Source organism: Drosophila subobscura, chromosome O, assembly GCF_008121235.1.
Source record: "Drosophila subobscura isolate 14011-0131.10 chromosome O, UCBerk_Dsub_1.0, whole genome shotgun sequence".
Lineage (NCBI taxonomy): Eukaryota > Metazoa > Arthropoda > Insecta > Diptera > Drosophilidae > Drosophila > Drosophila subobscura.
Genome location: NC_048533.1, coordinates 26,273,334 through 26,295,531, shown reverse-complemented (window position 1 = coordinate 26,295,531; position 22,198 = coordinate 26,273,334). Strand labels below are relative to the sequence as shown.

Here is a 22,198-nt window from a genome sequence, read left to right as displayed (position 1 = left end):
CTCCCATCTCCTTTTCTTCTACTATAAGTTTATATATCATATAAAACTCATACATTAAACATAACTCAGTGAGCACTCGCGCATGTGATACTGATATTTAGTACGAATGTGTGTATGTATGGGGGGACGTATGCATGTGTGTGTAACTGCGTGTTTGTGTGTTTGTTGGGGGAGAGTATGTATCTGAGTTAGTTGGGGTTGTTGTGGTGCTCGGATTCTCTGGGTGGCTCTGATAGGATCGTTCGTTGCTCTCCCGTTGTTGATTTTGAGATGTGACCAGAAAAAGAGGAAAATTAAATGTCGTTTTGTTGTTGAATTTTTTAGGTTATTAGTTGACTGATTGGTTGATTGATTGACTGGGTTTTTTTTGTGGGTGGAGGGTGGACGAAAGGGGATCTGTGTATTATGCTTGTTGTGATTCTTGTTTCAGTGGATTTCTGCTGCTGCTGCTGCTGTTTTGCCTGGATAATTTCTACTTTTAGACGATCTATTGCTTATCATTTCTCTCGACGTTCTGCTGTTTTGTTTTTTCTTTATGTTTTCCATAAAATAATAATAGTTTCAATTAAAACACCAACATCATATTTATTCCCTTCCGATATTTCTCTCTTTTGTTTTGTTTGGATGTTAATGCATATTTCAAGGCACACTAGCATTTACGACTGTACTTTCAAATTTACTTTCATTTTTTGTTTCGTTTTTCCCTTCATTTATGGTAGTTAGGTAATAGTTATTTTTTAAGACAAAATTTCTTTTGTTTTGTCACAATTATCTCCTCTAGTTATCCGTTTGATTTCATATTTTAATCGTAGTATATAAATATTGCACAAATAAGAACAATTGTAGGTATGTAAGTTTTAACAATAATAGCAAAAAAATTAATAAGAACAACTTTTCAACTTAAACATAGACTTAGCTTAGGATTGGTTGCTGTTTTTTGCTTGCTGTTTATCCATTTGAATATCCCTTCATTTCCCTACATTGATGAGCGTTTTCAGTGATTGAATTGAAATTGATATTGATATTGAGGACGTATCAAGAAGAGTGGTTGGTTGGGTTGACTGACTGACTGATTGGCTGGTTGGTTGTTTGATTGATTGTTGATTGGTCATGATAATGTTGTAGACTGGTTTTAGGATACGTTTTGTGGCTGTTTGGGTTAGTGGGTGAGCTGAGGGGTGGTGTTGGGTGGGCTGGGCGAGCGGATTGGTGGTGCGCCAGGTGCGCTTTTAAATTTAAATTAAACACATAAAACGTTGCATGTTTTTTAGATTTTATTGAAATTTCGTTTCATCATTGTCTTTGTTTATTAATCAAAAAGAAAGGTTAAACTTAATTATGTGTAAGGAATAAAGTAAAATAAGAAAAATTTCATTACAAGTAAGGCATTTCTCTCTCTGTATGGATGGGTATGGGAACTTTTCCTTGTCTTTGTGTATGTGTGTGTGTATATATGATTAGGCGGAAAATTTTTTTGTTTTTCAATGTGATGTTAAGTTGTTTTTTGTTTTGTTTTTGTTTGTCTTTACACTGCATTCTAGATATGTACATAGAATTGTGGAGTTGTGAAATGTTTTGTCGAAATTATGTTTAATAATTGCACAATACTTAAAATTAAGAGAGGGAAATCGTTTGGTGGATTGTCTGATTTTTGTGGCATGAAGAAAACCCTAAATGAATGCTTTCATATGAAAATATTTTACAGAGAAACGTCGATTGTTTGAGTTTTCTTTTTTTCTTCTTTTAATTAAGGTTTCAATCAAAAGAGTGTGATGTGAGGAGAATGTACGACTTAAGATTAAGAATGTAAGAAACAAATGTGCTAAATTTACCAAAAGAATATGAAGTTAACAAAACAAAAATCAAAAAATTAAGAGGTGCAGTTCTCAAACTGGCAGCTAACAAATCGCATAGTCATAAATAATATATATATATTAAACAATGATTGTATAAGGAGTAACAAATCGGGAGCACAAATCATAACCAAAGGGAGACTCACGTGCGCGCGCAACACATTAACACCACTTGATTGTATGGGATAGATAGTCTCTCTCTAAAACTTAACAACATTATCATGATCAACGTCAACTATATATCTGTTTAAAGCTGTGGAATCGTGTGTATATATTTATATATTAACAGCAGTAAGCAATAGGGGGAATAGAGTGGGGGGCAAGGGGGCAACAACAGAGAACAGATAAAACGGGAAACAGAAAACAGAAAACGGTAACGAAAGAACGTAATATGTGAGTAGTTTATTTTTGGGGAACAACACTTTTCACTAGCCTGTCATCAGTAGTACTCGTAGTTTTTCTTGTTTTTCTTTTGTAGTAAAATATTTACCTTATTTCGAGGTTAAGAATCACCTGAAGTTTTCACTGAAAACGCTCGCTCAGTACACGGAAAAGAAGAGGCTTTTCTTGGCCTTTTCCTCAGCTCGTTTTAGTTCAACATAATGCTAATATTTATGTGTATCGTGTAAGTGTGTGTTTAGGGTTGTGTGTGTAAGGGGGTGTGTGGAGGTGGTGGCATATGTAAATATATATATGTATGGGCATATGTGTGTGGATAATATATAAACAAGACTCAACAACGTGTGTACATAACATATACATATGTATATATGCCCCATATGTGTCGTATATAGCTTTTGTCGGGGCCAAAAACCAAAAAACAAAACACGCAACGCAAACATACGCATCACAAACAATAAACCCAAACAGTTTTCCCTTCTCTCTAGCTATGTATAGTAAGTGTATCCGATCTGGGCGTTAACTTTGATTTTGATTTCGACTTCGATATCGATTCGTGACAAGCAAATGCAACAATCTTCTATAGTAGAGAGGGTTATTCCATATTATTACACAAGTTTTCTTTCTCGTTCGATTTTCCTTTGTTTTCTCTAAACTTTAAAGCATTTCTCCTCGGGGCCTTGAACAGTGTACCCAAAAAGGTGAATGGGGAAAGGGGAGAGGAGAGGTATATGCAATACATAATTAACATTTATTAAGTGTTTAACTTTTTTTTGCAGTTCGCATAACAATTGGTGTTTTTTTTCTATTGCTGTAGTTCCCTTTCTCTTATTTCAGTGTTTAGATTTAATATTTCATAGCATTTTGGTTTTCTTTACTTATCTCGTTTTTTTGTTTTGTGGTTTTTCATTTGTCATTTTTTGGTGTTGCTTCTTACAGAAAATGAACAATTTTGTTAGAGGAAAAACTTGCTATAGCCTATGTATGCCTATGTATGTAGGTGTATGCTGTGGTGTTGTTTTGCTGTGGTGCTATGTTGTGTGTTGCTTGTTTGTTGGTTGGTTGGTTGTTTGATTGGTTTTTTTCTTTGTTTGTTGGGGGTTGATTGATTGGTTTACTTGGATATTAATTCACAACAGTGGTTAATGGAATTTGTCGCGCCCTCTTTGTCTCCTCCTCGGTGATTTTCTGCTCAATTAGAAACTGCGCTTTGGCAATGGCGTTCGGCTGACCAGTAATGGTTACAATGCGATTTCTAGTGCCAGGTGCGAATATGCCCTTTTTGGAAATTTGCACATTTGCGCCAGAAACATGTTGAATCTCAACTAAACTACGACCGTTCGGACCTGGAATATTTGCATCAGATTTATGTTAAATATATTTTAAGAATAATAATATGACATTATGTGGATTATATACGATTACGAGTTATATAATTATGTATATATGGGGGAAAAGTTTTGTGTGTTTTAATAGCAGTTAAGTGTTAAGTGGATCGAATTTACGATATTGTAAATCATACCAAAGGAAAACATAATAATCAACAGCCATTTCAATAAGCTCTGGAATGGTGGATTTGGGGGGTAGGTGGTAGACTGGAATAAGGTGGATTGGTCAGAGTGCCGTGAACCTACAAACTAATGACCTAACGACCTTATAAATGACACTGAGGTAAATTTAACAGTATCCAACAAAAATAATATTAACTCGTTGTTTATCCAAGAATTGCACTAGCCGACTGGGGGCATAAGTATTCATATATATTTATGTAAGAAAAATTCGTTAAACATACAACAAAATGTGGGGGGAAAAACCTACAACCTGATGTGGGTGGGGCTAAAGCTAATGCCTACTGCTAACTGCTGCTGCTTTTCAGATATCTGTGTGAATCTGTGTGAAACTTGTGCGAACTTTCAGTTGATCGGAATGGGAGTGGCTCATGGTTCATGGATCTTGGGTCGTGCGGGTTTGTGTGTGAGGCAAGAACTTGACTAGAAATTTCGCTATAAGTTGGATGAATTTATTGGGAATATCATATTGAGAATGTTGAACGGAATGTATCGAATGCAGAGATCTCGTCTCTCTCTCTCTGTCTCTTGAGAGTCTGCCCTGCGATGAGTCTGCTGGAATGGCGGCTATGTCTAATGGATCTGATCTATGGCTAAAGCGCTGAGTGGGGGCTATACGAATGCGATGTTGGGGAAACTCTTTTGGCTTTTCCTTCTATTGGCTTCTGGTGTGTGCTGGGAGGGATCGGGGGCAGGAGGAGTTCGGGGTTCGGTAAATAAAGTTGCGGTGTTGTTGCTGTAGTTTCTGGTAGGTTGTTTGCATTTTGCATTTTAGCATATTTTTTTTGCATTTAGTAGGGGTAATAGTAATGGCGCCCACCTAGAATTGCGCCGATGATCATCTCGGGCACCTCCACGTTCTTCGAGTCCTTGGAACTCAGGTCCCCAGGTGTGGGGCTCTTGCTGAGGCCGCCCAACTGGGCGCTGTTCGCCGCTCCCGTGGCGGCCGTTAGCCCGAAACTGTTGTTGTTCAGCGAAACGGGCGTGGCCGGCGCTGTGGCGGAGCCCAGATGGCGGAATGGATCGAATTGTGCCGCGGCTGCGTCCAGCTGTGACTGTGTCGGCCGGCTGGCGGCTGCGGCAGCCGCTGCTGCAGCGGCATACTGCTCAAGATTCACCTGGCCGACAGCGCCAAACACATTGCTGGCATTGGCCGCATTGGCTGCCGCCGTCTGCTGGTCCAGCGTCGTCACGCCCAGGAAATTGCCCAGCGTCGAGTGAGCACCGTTGGTGTGGGGCACGCCCACGCCCATGCCGAGGACTCCGTACTTGGCCAGGACGCCCAGGGCGTTGCAGACTTCAGTGGTGACGGTCTCCGAGTAGCCGGAGCCGCGCATGGCAACCTGCAAGGGGGAAACCATTCGTTGGTTAGTCATCTGCCAGAGGTGGGAACGCCACTGATCAGTAATCACCAGCGGATAGGACCGAACCTTAATATGCTCCAGCAGTTGGTTGGCAACTGCCAGATTGGGCGCCGGATTGGGGGCGCCCAGGTTGATGGACAAGTTGATGCCGGTACCGTTGACTAGCAGACTGGCCGCCGAATTGCCTCCACCGATGGAGGTGCCCAGCGTTGAGTTGAGCGATGCGGTGCTCGAGTTGATGGCATTCTGATTGGTGGCATACGGGGAGCCGGTTGGATTGAAGTTGGCCACCGGCCCACTGACGTCCGCGTAGGAGACATTCAGACAGGTGCCCGACTGCGGATCCTCGACGATCTTCGAGAGGATCATCTTGCAGGCGTTCTTGTTGTTCTCCTTGTCGCCAATGATGGTGATGCAGCGCTCCTGCAGCGAGACATCCTTGGGCTTCTGCGAGATCTGGACATAGGAGCCGCTGTCCTCCTTGATCTGTTTGATGAAGGCACCGCCCTTGCCGATGATCATGCCGGCTGTGGAGTTGGGCACCAGAATCTTGACCTGCTTGTCCCGCTCCTGCGTCTGTTTCGACTCGGCATCGATGATCTTTGTGGTCAGGTCGGGCTTCTCGCGGATTTTGTCCATGATAAAGTCCAGCACGACCATAATGGCCTCCGTGGATCCAGTGATCAGGCAGACGCGTTCAGTGGTGCCTAAAAAGAAACAAACGATCGAGTCAGTTAGGGGATCGTAGAGAGAATCAAATGTAGACCGGACTCACCTGGATAGAAGTCATGTGACTTGGACATCTTTACCCTAGCACCCGTGTCCTTCTGCAGTGAGGCAATCGTCTCGCCTCCTTTGCCAATGATGGCCCCTGAGGCCACCGCGGGCACCAGTATTTTCATGTGATACGTTGTCTCGCCTGCAAACAAAGAATCAAAATGGGTTCACAGAGCGACCAATGGTATTCGTGGGGGTTTTTTGGGAAGGTAGAGTAGGGCGGTTATTCATTTCAATAGACATTATTAGGTCCCAGTACTGGTTAGTCGGGGGGCTCTGGCTGTTTGCTGTGGCTGCTGCTGTTAGGGTTAGTTTCGCTACGTTCTTTTTTCTACAAATTATAAATAATAACAGCTCTCAGTTCGGCGACGATCGTTTGTTCGTTCGGCGGGGCGCTCGCAACGATACGACGGCGATTCGTTCTTCAAGCATTACTTCAACTCGATTTTTGGTTAGATTTTAGTATTAGTTTTCTTTTGATTATAAATGTAGTTATAGAAATTCAATTTTGGTTTAGTTTTTAGTTGCATTTTTTGTTTGGTTTGTTTGGTTATTTGCTGTGTTTGCTATGGCTATGGGCGGTTTGGTTATGGTGGTGCAGGCGGTGTGGTTCGACTGTGTGGTCTGTTTTGGTGGCTGTTGTGGTTGTGGATTGTGGTTTGTGGCAAGCCATGAGACGAGTAGGGGGATATGCGCTCGAGATGAGATGCAACGGACAGAATGCGCTGGCGACACACATGACGACGAAACACATGAGTGAACCGCTTACTTCCTCCACTGGACCGGACTGGACTGGACCGCACGGACGTACATAGGTCATCCGAGTGGCAATGGTACTAGCCCCAAAAAAAGAAACCATTTACAACCACATTTTGTATGGCAAAAATGTAAGTTAAAGCAAACAGTTGGTCAAGGGTTCGAAGGTTAATGTTCGTTGGGTCAAAGTCAGTTTTCAGTATTCAGTTTTCATGATTCGTTTTATAATTTATTCGTCAAGTCAAGCTCAAAGCGCGCGCTCTTGCAGAAAGTTACAGATACAGAGACAGAGATACAAAACAACGAAAACGAAACGAAACGGTACAGATAGCATTGATTCTACGCTCTTTGAGTAGTGGTTATTAATCGCTTTAATTAGTTGATCATTTGGCTAGACAAAGATGGGTTTAATGGTATTTAATGAAAGTGTGAGAAAGCTTACCATGATGAATATGATTATTGTTATTATTTTCAATTTCAACCTCAATTCCAGAACAAACTGACTCACCTGAAATGGCAAAGAGAAGAACAAGAATAATAGATTATAATTAGGGGTTTGGTTTCTTGATAGTGAATTATACATTTACTACACAAAAATAGCAATTAGATGATGTAAGGCAAATGGGCATGAACGAAAATGTCATATGGGGCAGCGGCTTTACAATGGATACTCGTTCATTCCGAATAGAGGTAGAGGAATATGAAAGACCCAAGTCGCAGGGCATCACAGACTCAATGACAAGATCATGCATGGGATAAATGATTGCCACAGCCTCACAACCGGGTACAGTGAAAACCGATAGACAAAGGCCTGTTCTTGCTGTACAGAAACCATTACAGTGTCAAAGACAAGAAGGGCAATCTAAACTATACAAAACTACATTGTGTAAAGAATGTGTCATGGCAAAGCTTCATGAATAATATATACACAGTGAATAGTTTAGCTTAGCAAACGGAGAAGCAGAGCGAGCTACACAGAGTTCCTTCCGGCTGGTGGGCACTGTACGGAGGGCATCACAGACCCAAGTCGCCTGCCAGGGCCGCGCCAGTAAACAAACAAATTTCAATTAATAAAATGTGTCAAGCGGAGACGCTCTATTGCACAAACGACCATGCGGCAGCGTGACAGCGTCACAGATCTAAGCGCGTTGCACCTGACTGGCGCTGCCACAGCCGTTTGTCCGCCTTACTCGACTTGACTTGAGGCAGACCCAAGACTGTGCCACCGACGCGCCATCGTTGCCGTTGCCGTTGTCGTTGTCGCTGCCACTTGCCACTTGGCACTCGTTTTGTTTAAATTTAGCTTCTCTTTCGGTCGCCCTTTCTCCCTCCTCCACCAACACACAGATATGTTGAAATGTGTGCCAGTCGTCGACGTCGACTTGGTCTTATTGCCACTCAGCAGCAAACGCAGAGGCAGAAGCAAAGGCAGAGGCAGAGGGAGAGCCAGAAGTGTCCTTCAAAAGTATTTCTCTAATTAGATGCAACGCACACATGGTGCCGCCCCGCACAAGCGATGACATTGCTGGGGCAGTGCTAAGGGGGTGGGACGTGGGAAGGGGCCAACATATTGGTCGTATTGGACCATTTGCCCCGCTTTGCAAGCATGTGTGAAAATGCGATTGGCAAAAGAATTTGCAAGGCGAAAACAAAAGCGAAATGAGCAGAGAAGCAAACCACAGCCCACATATTTAACACTTCGCCCAGTGTTTGGCCAATTTCCGTCTCGCACACAGAAAGCGAAGTGCTTTAAAATAATTGAAATAGCTCCACCATTGCCAGTTTGCCGGATGCATCTGTCAGATATCTATCAAATGTAGATAACCGCAAAAAATGTGTAAGAAAAGCAATAAAAACAAAAGAGAAATAAATAAAATTTGGCTGCAATCTGCACGGTAAATATTGCAGGGGCAGAACCCGCAAAGTTGGCCATTGGCTTAGGGTTTTTATGGGGCACCCAGGACCTGCCATGCCGTAAGGGCTGCTGTGGCGCTGCCTCTGGCTGTTGACACTGAGCTGCAGCTTAAATTATGTGACTGCCATAAATAACACTTGCAGCACATTGGCCAGACCGCCCAGAGGGCTGCACTGCTTGCGGCATACAAGTGGGCGTTGCACTGATGGGCGGTGGCAGGCAGACTGGAGACTAATTTCATATGCATTGTGTGCAGGATTGGTTGTGGAAAACTAGGGAAAACTAGGCTAACGACAAGCTGGCACACTCAACCGCCGCTCGTCCTTCTCACTCCCGGCAGCACCAAAACGAATGCAATGAAAAATAAAAACACCTCCGTGCAGCAATCTGCAGCACGCAAATAGTTGAAGCAAAGTTCGTTGCAGCCAAGTGGTTGTCGCGTACCACGCGACGTACATATGTATGTGTAATGTGGCTAAATGCGACACGCGAACAAATGCCCGAATCCCATACCGGACTACACGACATTCATTAAGCGACAGCGACGGGACAGGGGCGGAGGTTTATGTCCACTTGAAACTATAACCACGCTAAGCAGAATAGGATGTTTACCATCGATGGATAACAGTTGTCAAGATATGCATGAAAATCTATAATCAATGGAAATTTAACACTCTTTATAAGCACTGCAGTTGCTTTTCAAACTCTTCCTAAACCTCCTTCTCTTCTCTTCCCTTCCTTTCCGTAACCCATTTCTCTTGCTCCTAACATATGCTGGACGTGTGTGTGTGTGTCGCAAATTCCCAAGCGAAATATACGCCATGCCGTAATATTTATGCAACACTCATGAATCACTAGGGCGCCGCAAAACCAAAGGAAAGCCGTACCATACACACTCGTTAAAGTTAAAAGCAAATTTTTAGTTGGACGCCCACATTAAAGCGTGCGATTAGCAAATGCTGAGATTTCTTATATAGTCGATTGTGGCCGTGCGTGGCTGCTGTTTCGATTTGTTTCGCTCTTCTGTTGCTCAGTTTTCGATGAGTGTTTGTTGGGTTTTTGTTTGTTGGTTTTATTTAGTGTCTGTGTGTGCGTGTGTGGCGGGATGTGTGCTGTGCTGAATGTTGGGTGAATTAATCTTTTTTGGATTATTTTCTCAAAAATATTGTCAACGCAATGTTAATGGATAATTCGTTTATAGCTTAGAGCTTCCTGTGATCGCCGTTGGATTTGTTTGATTTTTGGGGCGTTTTTTTCATATTTTTTTGTATTTATTCTTTTTGGTTGCTGGCGGCATTTTGAATGAGGCGACGTGGTGATTGATGCTGTTGCTGTTTGTTGGTTTGTTGTAGCGATGTAGCTCGATAGTTATAGTAGTTATACGTATGTACATACAATATGTATAATAGTCATATATAGATAGAGAAGTGGTGTTCATTTTTACGAGTATGTAGGGTGTAGTATAGGAAGTTGTGCGCAACTTTTCTGATAGTTTCAATGCTGTTGATGTTGATTGCTTTGTTTCTTAGGTCACACTCACCGTAGCACCAACAGGAGGCAGTCTTATAGTTGCCCAGTGGCAATGCTTGCTGCTGGGATGTGGCTGCTGCTGTGGCAGCGATCGATGCTGATGCTGTTGCCGCGACTAAGGCTGAGGTGGATGTGGCCCCCGTCGTGTCGGGCGGCGTATTGGCACCTGGCGTGGCATTCGGTGAACCATTCTCACTCAGCGGCGACTGTTGCAGCTCCATCTGATGGTGTTGAATATTGTTTTGGGGATTAGCTTGGCTTTGCTGCTGAAGCTTCTTATAGTAGCTATGAACGGCTGATGAATATGCTGCTGTGATATTGATATTGCTATTGCTGATGCTGATGCCGCTGGTGCTGCTGCTGCCGCTTGAGTAGGAGTTGGAGTTGGAGTTGGAGTTGGAGCTGGAGCTGCCACCACCATCACCACCGCCACAACCGCTGGCCAGCGAATGTGTGGATGAGGGCGACGACGTGTTTGTGGAATGTCGTGGCTGATAGTTACTATTACTAGCTAATTGCTGCATATGTGTGGGCGTTAATAGCTGATATTGGTATATGAAATGTTCTTGTTCTTGTTGTTGCTGTTGCTGTTGCTGCAGTTGTTGTTGCCTCTGATGTTCTTGTTCTTGCGACATAGATTCAATTGCAAACTGCTGTATCAGCTGCTCAGTGGCCATGTCCATGGCTGTCCTCATGCTCGTAATACTATCCATTTTGGGGATTATGTGGCTTTGGGGATATCACCTCCCTTTACGCTGCTGGAAATGTTCTGCCGTTCCCGTTCAGTCTTCAGATTGCCTTCGACGGAATTTATGCGTTCTCTCTCTCTTCGCTTTTATTGTTTATTTAATGGTTTATCTTGGTTTGTTTATTATTTTATTTTGTATCTGTTCTGTGTGTGCACTTGTGCACTTATTGCATTTGGTTGGTTTTTTCTTTTGTTTTGTTTTTTCAATTAATTAACTCTACGCGATTTTCCAATTATAAAACTTGTTCAATAAACGAAAAGAAAAAGAAATGGAAAATTGGTTTAAATTAAGGCATTCTTTTAAAGAACAGTTTTTGGTCACACAAAAACATACACCACACACACGCACACACAAGCATACACACACGCATTGATGAAAGCAGAGTGCCAGGAAGAGAGACAGCTGGATATTGCGGAAAACGATCTGCTCTTTCTCTCTATCTGTATCTATGGACATTTGATTTTGATGGCTCTTTGTGCTTTACTTTTGGGATAATGCTCTTCGTGATAATGTGGTGGTTGTGGGTTTTTGCATTAATAGAGAGAAAGAGAGACAGAGAGAGAGAGAGAGATCGTGTTGATAGAGTGGTGACATCGGCAGTGGTTTTTAGTAGTTTTCCTGATGATTCGATTGGTGGTTTTTGAATTCGATTGATTCGTTGAGTTCGATATTTGATTAGAGGTGGTTTGGTGTTTGGTTGTGGCATGACGATTATTTAGGTTCTGTTCTGTTGGTGCGTGGCATTTGGCTTGTTCATTTGGTTGTTTTCTTGATGATTTCGGTTAGATATACAAAAATATATTTGTTTTTGTAGGCGACAACGATAACAACAACAACAACAATTACGAGTACGATGGGAGATAGTATTTGTTTTTATATAGTATACGATGCATGATGCGCAAGAGAGAAAGAGAGAGATATATGTGATAAGAGACAGATAGATTGGATTGATCTATTTGCCAGGAAAGCGGCAGCGGCAGCAGCAGCAGGTTTTCAGCAAAGGTATTTGATTGTAGTTGATCGAAGTGCTTAAACGATCGGTTGGTTGATTGGTCGCTTGGTTGACTGATTGATTGAACAAACATCACACTTGATTGCCATTGGAATGATTCTATCTGCTTAACAGCGATCTGGCTGTTTCTTGGATGATAATGACAACTATCGACTCAGATATCCGTCAAATATGAACAATATTTGGATTTAGATCTAGGTAGAAGTATGCGTGGTGCAATGGCAAGATAGATAGGATATGTCCATGTACTATGGATTATTGTTAATGGCGATAGAGTTACACAACATCCAAATAATATGCTATGGAAGACAAGAGTTTTACCATTCAGCAGTAGAGTTACAGTTGAGTTCAGTGGAGGAGTAGAAGGAGATGTCGATGTCGATGTCGTTCTGCAGATCGATGCGGATCGGTGCTGTTGCAGTTTCGAGATGCTGTCGATGGATGCTGTCGAGTGCTTTCTACTCGTAATACTTGATGCTTGTTTCGGGCTCGATGGCAGGACGGCGATCATTTGAGATGCTTTTGCTTATTTTTATCTATTGCTTTCGGTGATGCATTTGATTATTTTTTTGCTTTTCAGTCGTTTAAATGTTTGTTTTTGTTGTGGATTATGAATTATTTATCCTTTGCGTAGTTTTATCACAATACATATTATTATATGTCCTTTTGTTTTTTTTTCGTTTTGTTTCTTCTGAATTTATCACATTTGAGTTGAGTTCAGCTGAGAGTTTTGTTTTTAGTTTTGTGGGAATGCTGCTGCTTTGGAGGATATTACAAGTTATTTTTGTGGTTTACATTATACAATTTATAGAGGACTGGGCTGGCTATTGTATTTTTTTTGCTGCTAATCGCACGCCTAACGTCGGCGTCCGTCCAGTCACTGGCGAATGTTCGTGGGGGGGACGACGACGACACACAACAACAAAAACAACTGTTCGTGATTATTGGAGAGTGTTCTGATTTTTTTGTATACGTGTATTTCGAAATCGGTTTATCGTTGCGCTATTCTGTGTGTTGTGTGGCATGCAGCACATCAATTTATGGCATACCATATTCGTGTGCTCGTATTATCTATAATTATATTTGCGCTATGGTTGCTGACTCGATAATTACAAGCACATTTATATGCATGGACGGCAATGAATAAAACCAAACAAAAAACCAAAATAAAAAATAAAAACAGAATCATATGTAATATAATAGTAATCGCATGGGTATGGGTGAAGTCAATAGCTGTAACAAATACTTAGTACGAGTATCATGGTCAATGTGGCAGCGAATCGAAAGCGTTTTAATTGATGAAACAGCGGAAGCACCCCCCGTTGATAAGGCAGAAGCTGAAAATGATTCGTGTGTCTGTGTGATAGATCGGAAGTGGAGGGGAAGGGAGGAAGGCAATAATTCTACCACCACTTTATAGCTGGCCAACAATTACTAATCGATTAAACAAGAACTTTTTGGGCCAAATCAAAGCTATCCAAAGACCTTGGACTGTGTTCAAAATCCAATCCACCCACCCACACAGAGAGTCATTAAATGAAATGACGAATGTGGCATTGCCCAACCAAGCATAAATGCGGTATTAGCGAGGATTATTAAACATCAGCAATTTTCGAGAAATTAGTAGAAATTATAAATTGAGAAATTATAAAAACGGATATAAAAAATATCCACAAAATCAAGCAGAATAACAACACAAAAACTGTAGGCGTTACACACCCATGAGATCATCGTTGACTGAAAAACCCTTTCTGGGATTTCGGAGATTGATTTATTGTGCGCTGTTCCCGCCATTGAGAAGTCTCGACACAAATATGATTAGAGAAGCAGCAGCCGGAATGAAATGCGGGCTCAATGGAAAAGAAGAAAAAACACCTGCCATCGTCAGAGCCATAGCCATAGCCATAGCCGCCAGAGTGTGTTGCCAAATGGCAGGCAAAATTAACAACTGGTTGGCAATAGCCAAAACTCCGATTACACAATGGAGCTTAGGGGCCAATAGCAGCAGCCAACGACAGAGGCTGAGGCTGAATCTGATGCTGGAACTGGTAGCCAGAGTCAGAGAGGCTTTGCGGCAATTTGTGTTTTGCTGGTTTTGTTTTTTGTTTTTGTGATTTTGTGGCACGCATAAATAACACATTTCTCGAGACATTTTTGCGCCAAATGGCAAACAGACAAAAGAGACAGAAGACTGGCCAAGAAAAATAAAAGTAAAACGCCTCTAGAGCGTTTCTTATTTTCTCATTTTATTTCATTCTTTCTTTCGTTTTGTTGTCTTTTTGTATTTCGCTTTTCAGAGGGGGTTACCTTACTCGAGCAACGAGAGCCAACGTGAGCACATTTTTTTTTGGGCATTACTATGTGGGGGTATCGTGGCTCATACGAGTATGAGTATGTGAGTGAGTGTCTCAACTTATTTTTGGCTTTTTCATGCACGGACACACACACAACACACACACACAGAGAGGGCGAGCGAGACATGTTTGCCCACATTCAAATCACTTTTCAAGGTTACATTTGCTTCCCGCATTTCAACCTCAAATCAAGTCGAGATTTTATAGTTTTTTTTTGGTTTTGGTTTTGTTTTTGCTTTTTGGATTGGCCTAAGTACTCGAGCACACATACTCAGACCGTGAGGCGGACTGACAACGCGACTCTTGAATTAATTATAGTGGACATTCGCTTCGAATTGATTTCAAGAATCCACTGATAAAGCCCCCCCAAATCAGGTCGAGCTCTGCTGAGGTCAAACTTCATGTTGGGTTGACGCTGTCGCTGTCGTTGTCGTTGTCCAAGGCATTCGCTTTGGTTTAGTTTTCAGTTTTGTGTCTCTGAATAATCATTATTGCCTGCCTGACATTGAACTGAATTCGTGGCTCTACTCTGCCTTCGGGTGTGTGTGTGTGTGTGTGTGTGGTGGGTTTTCAAATTCAAATATTTATGGAAAAGTATTTCCAATTGGAGCCTCAAATCGAAACACAATTGAAATGTTTGGCATGCGAGATAATAAAAAGAGCGAACCCACCCAACCCATTGGTGGGGCTATTGCTGCTGCTGTTGGCCTTGAAATACTAGACAGACCGAGTTGACAGCAAGTTAATTGTCGTTCGAGTGTGTTGCCTAATATTCATATTGGAATATTACGCATACGTAGCGGTGCTGTTTAAAGCTGCGGGGCAGATAAACCCCATGTTTATAATTGTTAGGTAAAGTTTTTCATGGCATTGCAGCACACGCTAATTGCCAAGGTCAACACGAAAGCACAGACACACACAGAGAGAGCGAAAGATATGGGAGATACAAAGATAAGGGGCGGAGGAGATATCAAAGATACAATGGAAAAACTTATAACCAAATTGCACTTAACACATACAGAAACTCTGCTGTAATTGAAACGATGGCGTCAGTGGGTGCTGCTGTTGCTGCTGTTGGAGGAGGAGATTCTCCTGCTGCTGCTGCTGCATCATTGTGGGGGTGTTGGGTGTCGTTGTTCTGGCAAACAACATACTTCTGCCTGGGTAGCCAATGTAGAGTGTGTCTATCGGAATAGGTGGCGCGCGGAAGCGAAGGCGGGGAGCGGGTGTGGGAGCTGGAACGGAGCTGGAGCGACGACGAGCGAGCGCACGAAACGAGCGACTGACTGAACCGAACTGCGAACTGAAGAATTCCGTGCGCCGAAGACGGAGACGGAGACCAGACTCAAGCATAGAGTTCGGAAGAGAGAGAGACAGAGAGAGAGCGAGAGAGACCAGCCCCACATGGAGAGAGAGACGCGTGGAGCGAGGCGTAGAGCGAGCGAATGGTGCGAGAGCATTGGCTAATGAGTCACGAGTGTGCGATCATACCCAGAGATGATGTGGCTGTCTGTGTGCGTATGATCTAATGGCGTGGACGGACTCGGACGCGGACTCGTTGATTGCCTCACTTTGGTCGCTCCTCCATTATCAGCAGAGCAAAAAGAGAGAGAGACAGTCGGAGGAAGAGTGGAAGAGCCGCAGAGAGGCAGAGCATAACAGAGATAGAGAGAGCGACAGATTGGGGGGCGTGTGCCGAAAATAGAAACTGCTGTGGCAACATGTGATACCAAAATCAACAGCCAGGCCAGCTCTATGCCGAAATGAGTTGATAAGCCAGCAAAAGAGTGAACGTGTCACGTTCGGAGCGGAAACCAATGCGGATCCATCCCCATTCGGATTTACCATTCAATGAGCATTTAACACATTTCCCAATGATCCACAAGGTGGGAGGGATAGCTGCACACACACACACATGCAAACAACGCATATACTGCGTATGCGTAATATGTATCTATGCATGTGACCCAATTTATTGGATGGCACAAAGGCAAAGGCAAAGGCAAAGGCGAGCCTGATTGGCCTATTCCCTTTTCTGGCCTAATCACTGGTCGAAGGGGAAGCTAACACTCGTGCCACAATAGTTGGCCCTCGAGTTATTAGTAGGCCACTTGAGGCCAGGCCAGAGCAGGGGTCGGGGCGGTCCGGGGCGGTGCGGAGATGCTCTACAAGTGCAACACCAGCAGTGGCAGCAACACTTGAGCTGCAACAATAGAATGCACCTAAGAATAAGGTAACCCAAAAACACGCCAGAGAGATACCAAAAACATTGAGAGAGCGAGAGTGCGATTCAAAGACAGAGGGAGGTGGGTGGTGCTGGTGCTGGCCCCCGCGGGCAGCAAACGCACTTGAGATGTGACCAGGCAACAGCAGCAGTAGCAGCAGCAGCAGCAGCAAGCTGCCAACCCAGTTACATAGCGGTACTCAAGGACGTTGGCTGGCGCAAGGCAGCCTCTGCCTCTGTCTATGTCTCTGTGGCAGGCTGCAATGGCGCCAAATGCTGCAGTGCAGCTCCTGCCCTGGGTCTGGCGGCTCTGGCGGCCACTGCGCAGGACTTTTGCCTAGGCACTTGCCACAAACACACACACATACGAGAGCGTGGTCACACGCACACTTCGCACCCGCATTGTCATCAAAGTAGGTCAAACGCTCGCCGCTGCTGTCAGCTCTCGTCGCTCTCTCACTCACTCTCTCTCTCCGCCTCTGTGTGGCGGTGCTCGTCTTTTATGCGCTCGGCTTATGGCTCGGCTCGACTTTTATGCTTATACACCCCCAATGATGCAACCCCATCCCTCCCACAGACACACACGTACATAATTTTCCAGCATTGATTACATAAGCCCCAGCTCCGACCCCGACACGTTGACCCGCCGCCCCTTTATTTTTCTCATTTTCTACTGCATTTCCTTTGCAGCCTCAGTCACTGCTGACGCATTTCCAACCCCGGACCCCCCAAGACCCACCAGACCATGCCTCCCACCTTCTTTGAAGCTGTTTTTCCCCGCGTCTATGTGTTGAGTGTGTGTTTGTGTGGTTTTTCAACTATTTCTGACAGCTTCTAAAAACTCGTATAATTCTATTCTGACAGCCGTAAATAACAAACAATAGCCAGAAGATAGAAAACAGAACACAAACGAAATAAATATTAATAAATAAATGACTATGAAGACAGCTAAGCAAATAAATTCGATGGCAACTAATAAGCAATGCACATACACACATGACACGGACATGTCCCACAGCGTCCACAGCAAAGACAGAGCAGAAGACAAAAGCCGCACAATGGCTTTAATGGTGGCTCATTAATGACAAGTGCAGCTGTATCCACAAACTCAAACACACATCTCAACCCGTCTCAATCTTGGAACGAAGACCTTGCAGCTAAGCAAAGAAAAACTAATCATTTTCACACCCGAAACAAAAAGCCCATCAATCAATGACCAAAGCAAAAATGTAAAACTAAACAAAAATATCCAAAAATTCGTAAGAATATTTACCTTACTAATATATTAACTTACTAGATTTCCGCATTCCCAGTTAACACTCAAAATTTAGATGGCACTTTAAAGTATTGATTTTTGTTTCGTTTTAAAATATAAAAAAATAACTTGTATCTGTATGGGAATTGAATGGTTTTGTTGCCATTGCCTACTCTGTGAAACGAAAATCATGTCATTATTCGTAGCTCATCATCCACCCGATGTTCCCAATTGACAAAGAGACTTTGTGGCAAGTTAAGTCCATCATTCAGTCATTCAAACGGCAATTAAGAAATGTTTGAAAACGTGTTTCAGCTGTTGGGGCTCTCACGAGTGTAAGAGTATCTATCTATACGTATCGTATATACTCGCATCTAAATATCAAATGTTAGGCTTGGCCATGCCTGCGGGCTGCCGCGGGGGCGACACTCAAACAGACTCTAACATTTACACTTTTGCTATTTTTGTATCTATGACGAGAGACAAGAGGCGATAGACGACAGCGACGCAATCGAAGTACCTGTCGTCGTGGCTCACCTTGGGGCTGTTAGCCAGACTGACTGCCTGCCTGCCTGCCTGACTGCCAGCTGGTTTTGGCCCGAACAAATCATGCAAAGCAAGCAACTAGCTAATGGCTCGTGGTCAAACACACACTTTGTATGGGGTTTGGCAATGGCTGACTGACTGACTGACTAACTGACTGACGTTGGAGCTTCTTTTGAGCTCGCGCTAATCTTTGACTTTGCATATGAATGGCAGGTCGACCTACTCTTGAGGAAAATATGAACTGGAGAAGTAGCTGCCCAAACAAATGAGCCTGTCGAAGCAGCTCAGCTCAAATGCCATTCATTATGGTCTCTTTCAGTCAAGCAGCAGTCAGTCCGTCCGTCAGCATCAGAAGCAGCCCCAGCTCAGGGCCAGTCTCGTTCTCGTACTTGTATCTAATTGCAAGCCATTGATGTTGGGTGGAGTGCAGCACAGCACTGTACGGCACGGCACGGCACAGCACCCGACGCCATCCTGCAGTCGGAGGTCATTGGGAAAATGGGTCAAACTGGGCCCAGAGTGTCTCGGCGCCAAATCCTGCGCAAAGATTCGACCCAGCCAAATGCCAGATGCCAGTTGTCATGCAAGGAGCAGCAGCATGAGATTGTGTTTTTGGGGGCCGGGCCCTGTGGGCGTATACCCTATATCGGACTTAATTACAAATCAAAATCAGAAACGTACGACTTGGGGGCACAACTGCCTTGCCCATTCCGTGCGGATTTATTGAATTTACTTAAAACAAACAAAGAACAACGACAATGAAAAGCAAAAACATTTTGAGATACAATGATAGAACGAGCGAGATTTAAGGCTTTTTGGGGCAGGAAAAGGAGTAGGATTGATCTGATGGCAGGGATATATAAATGTATTTACATACGATACAATATTGCAGTAACATCGAAAAATGACTTAACAACAAAGAAAGTAAGGTAAAAACGGCACGATTCGGCGATCAAAACGTTAGGCGAAAAATTCAATGAGTTATTTATACGCTGCGGATCTGAGATAAAGAGCAGTGGATAGATAACGAACGGGAGAGAGAGAGAGGTAGATAGAGAGAGAGCACGATAATGGAATATGCAAGAGCGATTGAAATAATTTGTTTCTTTTCTTTTCTGATTTTCTTGGTCTGTTCTTTTTTCTTTCTTTTCTTTCTTTTTTTTTTAATGAATTGGATTTGATTTGGATTTGGATTTTGATCAACTTACCGGAACTGAAATGTGAGCGTTTAGTTTGTTCATTTTCCGGATCGGAATCGAGCGGCCTTTTGCGCGAATCGCCGATCTCAGGACTTGGACATGTCTCCATGGTACCGTCTTCGGCCATTTTTAACTGAATGTTGACTGCTTTTTGGGTTATCGACTTTGACTGATGATTGCTTTTGCGTTTGCGTTTACGTTTACGTTTTGCTTATGCGTTTTTGCTACTGGTACTTTTGGTATATGTTTCTCTTTTGATTCAATTTGATTTGATTCGATTCGAGTCGCTCCTTTGAACGACAACGCAAACGTTCGATGTTTGGTAATGAGGCGTCTGGTTGAGCTTGGTATTATTTAGTTTTTGGCTTGATTTTTGTTGTTGATTTTTTGCTTGATTGTTTTGCTTTTGTTGGTTGGATTTCTGTTTGGCTTTAGGTGCGTGCGAGCGACAGAGCGACAGAGCGAGCGAACGAGCGGGCGAGCGGGCGAGCGAACAAACGATCTCTGTGTGTGTTTCTGTATCTCTATCTGTGTCTGGGGGGATCCGCAACTGTCATCTGAAAGTATGATGGGCTATGTGAGCGATGGTGGCGTGGCTGGGATGATGAGGAGTCGGCGGCGATGGTGGCGCTGGTGACGCTGGCGGTTGCTGTGGTGGCGGTAGTCGCAGCAGCAGCCAGTCAGTCGCAGGAGGTCCTGGGGCGCTCTACTGATGCATGGACACATGCACACACACACACAGCGGGTTAGCGATGGGCATAGGCGCAGGCGCTGGTGCAGGCTATCGTTTACACAGTTACAGCTAGGGCTATCGTTATCGTAATCGCTATCGCTATCAATCAATCGATCAATCCGCTCTCGGCAATCGTAATCGTGACAGTGACAGTTGATGGACGCCAAACCATATGCACACACATGTATGCATGTACCCTATATATCTTTATGATCCTTCTAGATTTCAATGCGTTTTTTTGTTGGTTTGGTTTTTAGTTTCGATTATTATTGATTTTTAGTTTTTTGATAGTTTTTATTTGGTGGTTTTGTGGTGGAATGTGCGATTTTTTGTTTTGTTTTTTTTTTGGTAAACGTTTATATGAAAAAAAGAAAAAAGAAAAAAATATTTATGAGTGAATTATGCAGCAATAATAAATATACATACATACAGTAAACATTTAGGCAAATATATAGGTACGAGTATGTTCCACTGCATTGCAACCGATCCAACAGATACCGGAATAAGTATGTAAATACATATGTATGTGGATGCAGCATCTGTTGGAGTGTGGCAATGCAGTTCACGCGAGTAGTAAAACACACACAAGTGAGTAACATTTAGAAAGATACAAACAGTATTGGAGGGCAAGAACGGGGTATATGGATTCGCTTGATTTCGATTCGTTATGATGCTGTATATATATACACAATGAGGGCGGAGCAGGGACTTGGTTCTGGTGGGGAGAGAGGTTAACACGAGTATCTTCTGAAAAGCGTGGATTGGTGGTGTGAAGGAGAGGCATTCACATATCAAAGGCAGGCAGGCAAATGATTGAAACAGAGCGAAAGAGAGACAGAGAGAAACAGAGAGATTGAGGCATAGATTGAGTTAGAGACAACAAGTTGTTTGAATCAAGCATTTGTGAATGTTGAGCATATGTGTGTGGAATGGCTGGATGGTAAGCAGACGACGGGATGAATCACTGGAATCCATAGAAATGTTACGGAGGGATACTGGACTTTTGTACTCTGTGTAAAAGAGCATCCATATGGTGACATATGAATGCAAGTTTAAAGGTTCTCTCAACGGTTGTTTAGTCTATTCAATATATGGGTCAATTAGAGGATGGCAGATTCCCTGTCTTATAAATAAATATTTCAAAGTATCCATTATGTTGGTCTACTATTTCTGAAACCCCACCATATGGTGACATAAGGATAATCACAGTATGTGTTACATTCATTTCATCGCTCTGTATATGCACATATGTACATATGTTGTTCCCATTAGGCATTCAATAATCATCTTATTATTCAAAACATTTCATGGTTGCAAATCTATCCAAAATCTTCTCCAAAACCCCCTCCTTAAAGTCGATCATAATTATTCAAAAGCAAATAAAGACCTGAGCAAGTTTGAGCTGAGCGCGCACGGCAATGAAAATTCAAAACTTGCAGCTCAATTATGCATGAGTTGGTTTATTTTATTATGATTTCATTGCTAATTAAAAATGCGCCAGCTGAAAAATCAAAAAACGAACCCAAAAACCAAAAGCCAACAGCAACACAACATTTTGCAGTGACAGACAACGCGCATTTATTTGTTTAAAATGGCGTTTAATTATACAAACATTTTTGTGTATTTTGTTGTTATATTTGTGGTAGTGCGGCTGCTGCTGCTGCTGCTGTTGGCTGCTGATGTTGGTATACCACTCGTTTGTCGGGGCACTCTAAGTGTCCAAGTGTTGGATTTCGATTTGACTGCGAACGACCTTGACCATTGAATGCGATGTGTGTGTGTGGTTTTTTTTTTATATTTTAGTATTTGTATTTGTGTTTCTTCTTCTGTTTTTACAGTAACCACAAAACAAAATGAGCAATAAATCGAAGACATGGCAGAGGCAGCAAAACGTTCAATGCTAAGATACCTACATATGCACTTATACCGAATGCGTACTATCAGCTACATGTTCGCACTTGTAT

General features: G+C 43.0%; 1 protein-coding gene across 17 annotated transcripts in view; it reads right to left on the bottom strand.

Annotated features, from left to right (window-relative positions):
- Positions 1-619: 619 nt before the first annotated feature.
- LOC117897316 (RNA-binding protein Nova-1) overlaps positions 620-22,198 on the bottom strand; it is a 32,901-nt gene continuing 11,322 nt past the window's right edge. For 2 of the 17 annotated variants that reach the window (XM_034806074.1, XM_034806075.1), the window contains exons 2-8: positions 19,511-20,452; positions 10,173-10,383; positions 7,160-7,225; positions 5,960-6,103; positions 5,251-5,891; positions 4,641-5,163; positions 620-3,598 (exon numbers count right to left, since the gene is read on the bottom strand). In XM_034806074.1, the coding sequence (XP_034661965.1) occupies positions 3,378-3,598; positions 4,641-5,163; positions 5,251-5,891; positions 5,960-6,103; positions 7,160-7,225; positions 10,173-10,383; positions 19,511-19,543 (1,839 nt within the window). In that variant the 5' untranslated portion in view covers positions 19,544-20,452 and the 3' untranslated portion in view covers positions 620-3,377. Of the gene's footprint in view, positions 3,599-4,640; positions 5,164-5,250; positions 5,892-5,959; positions 6,104-7,159; positions 7,226-10,172; positions 11,059-12,244; positions 12,491-15,296; positions 15,558-17,795; positions 17,824-19,510; positions 20,453-22,198 lie in introns of those variants that run through there. The other 15 variants (XM_034806076.1, XM_034806077.1, XM_034806078.1 and 12 more) reach the window with 14 other exon arrangements.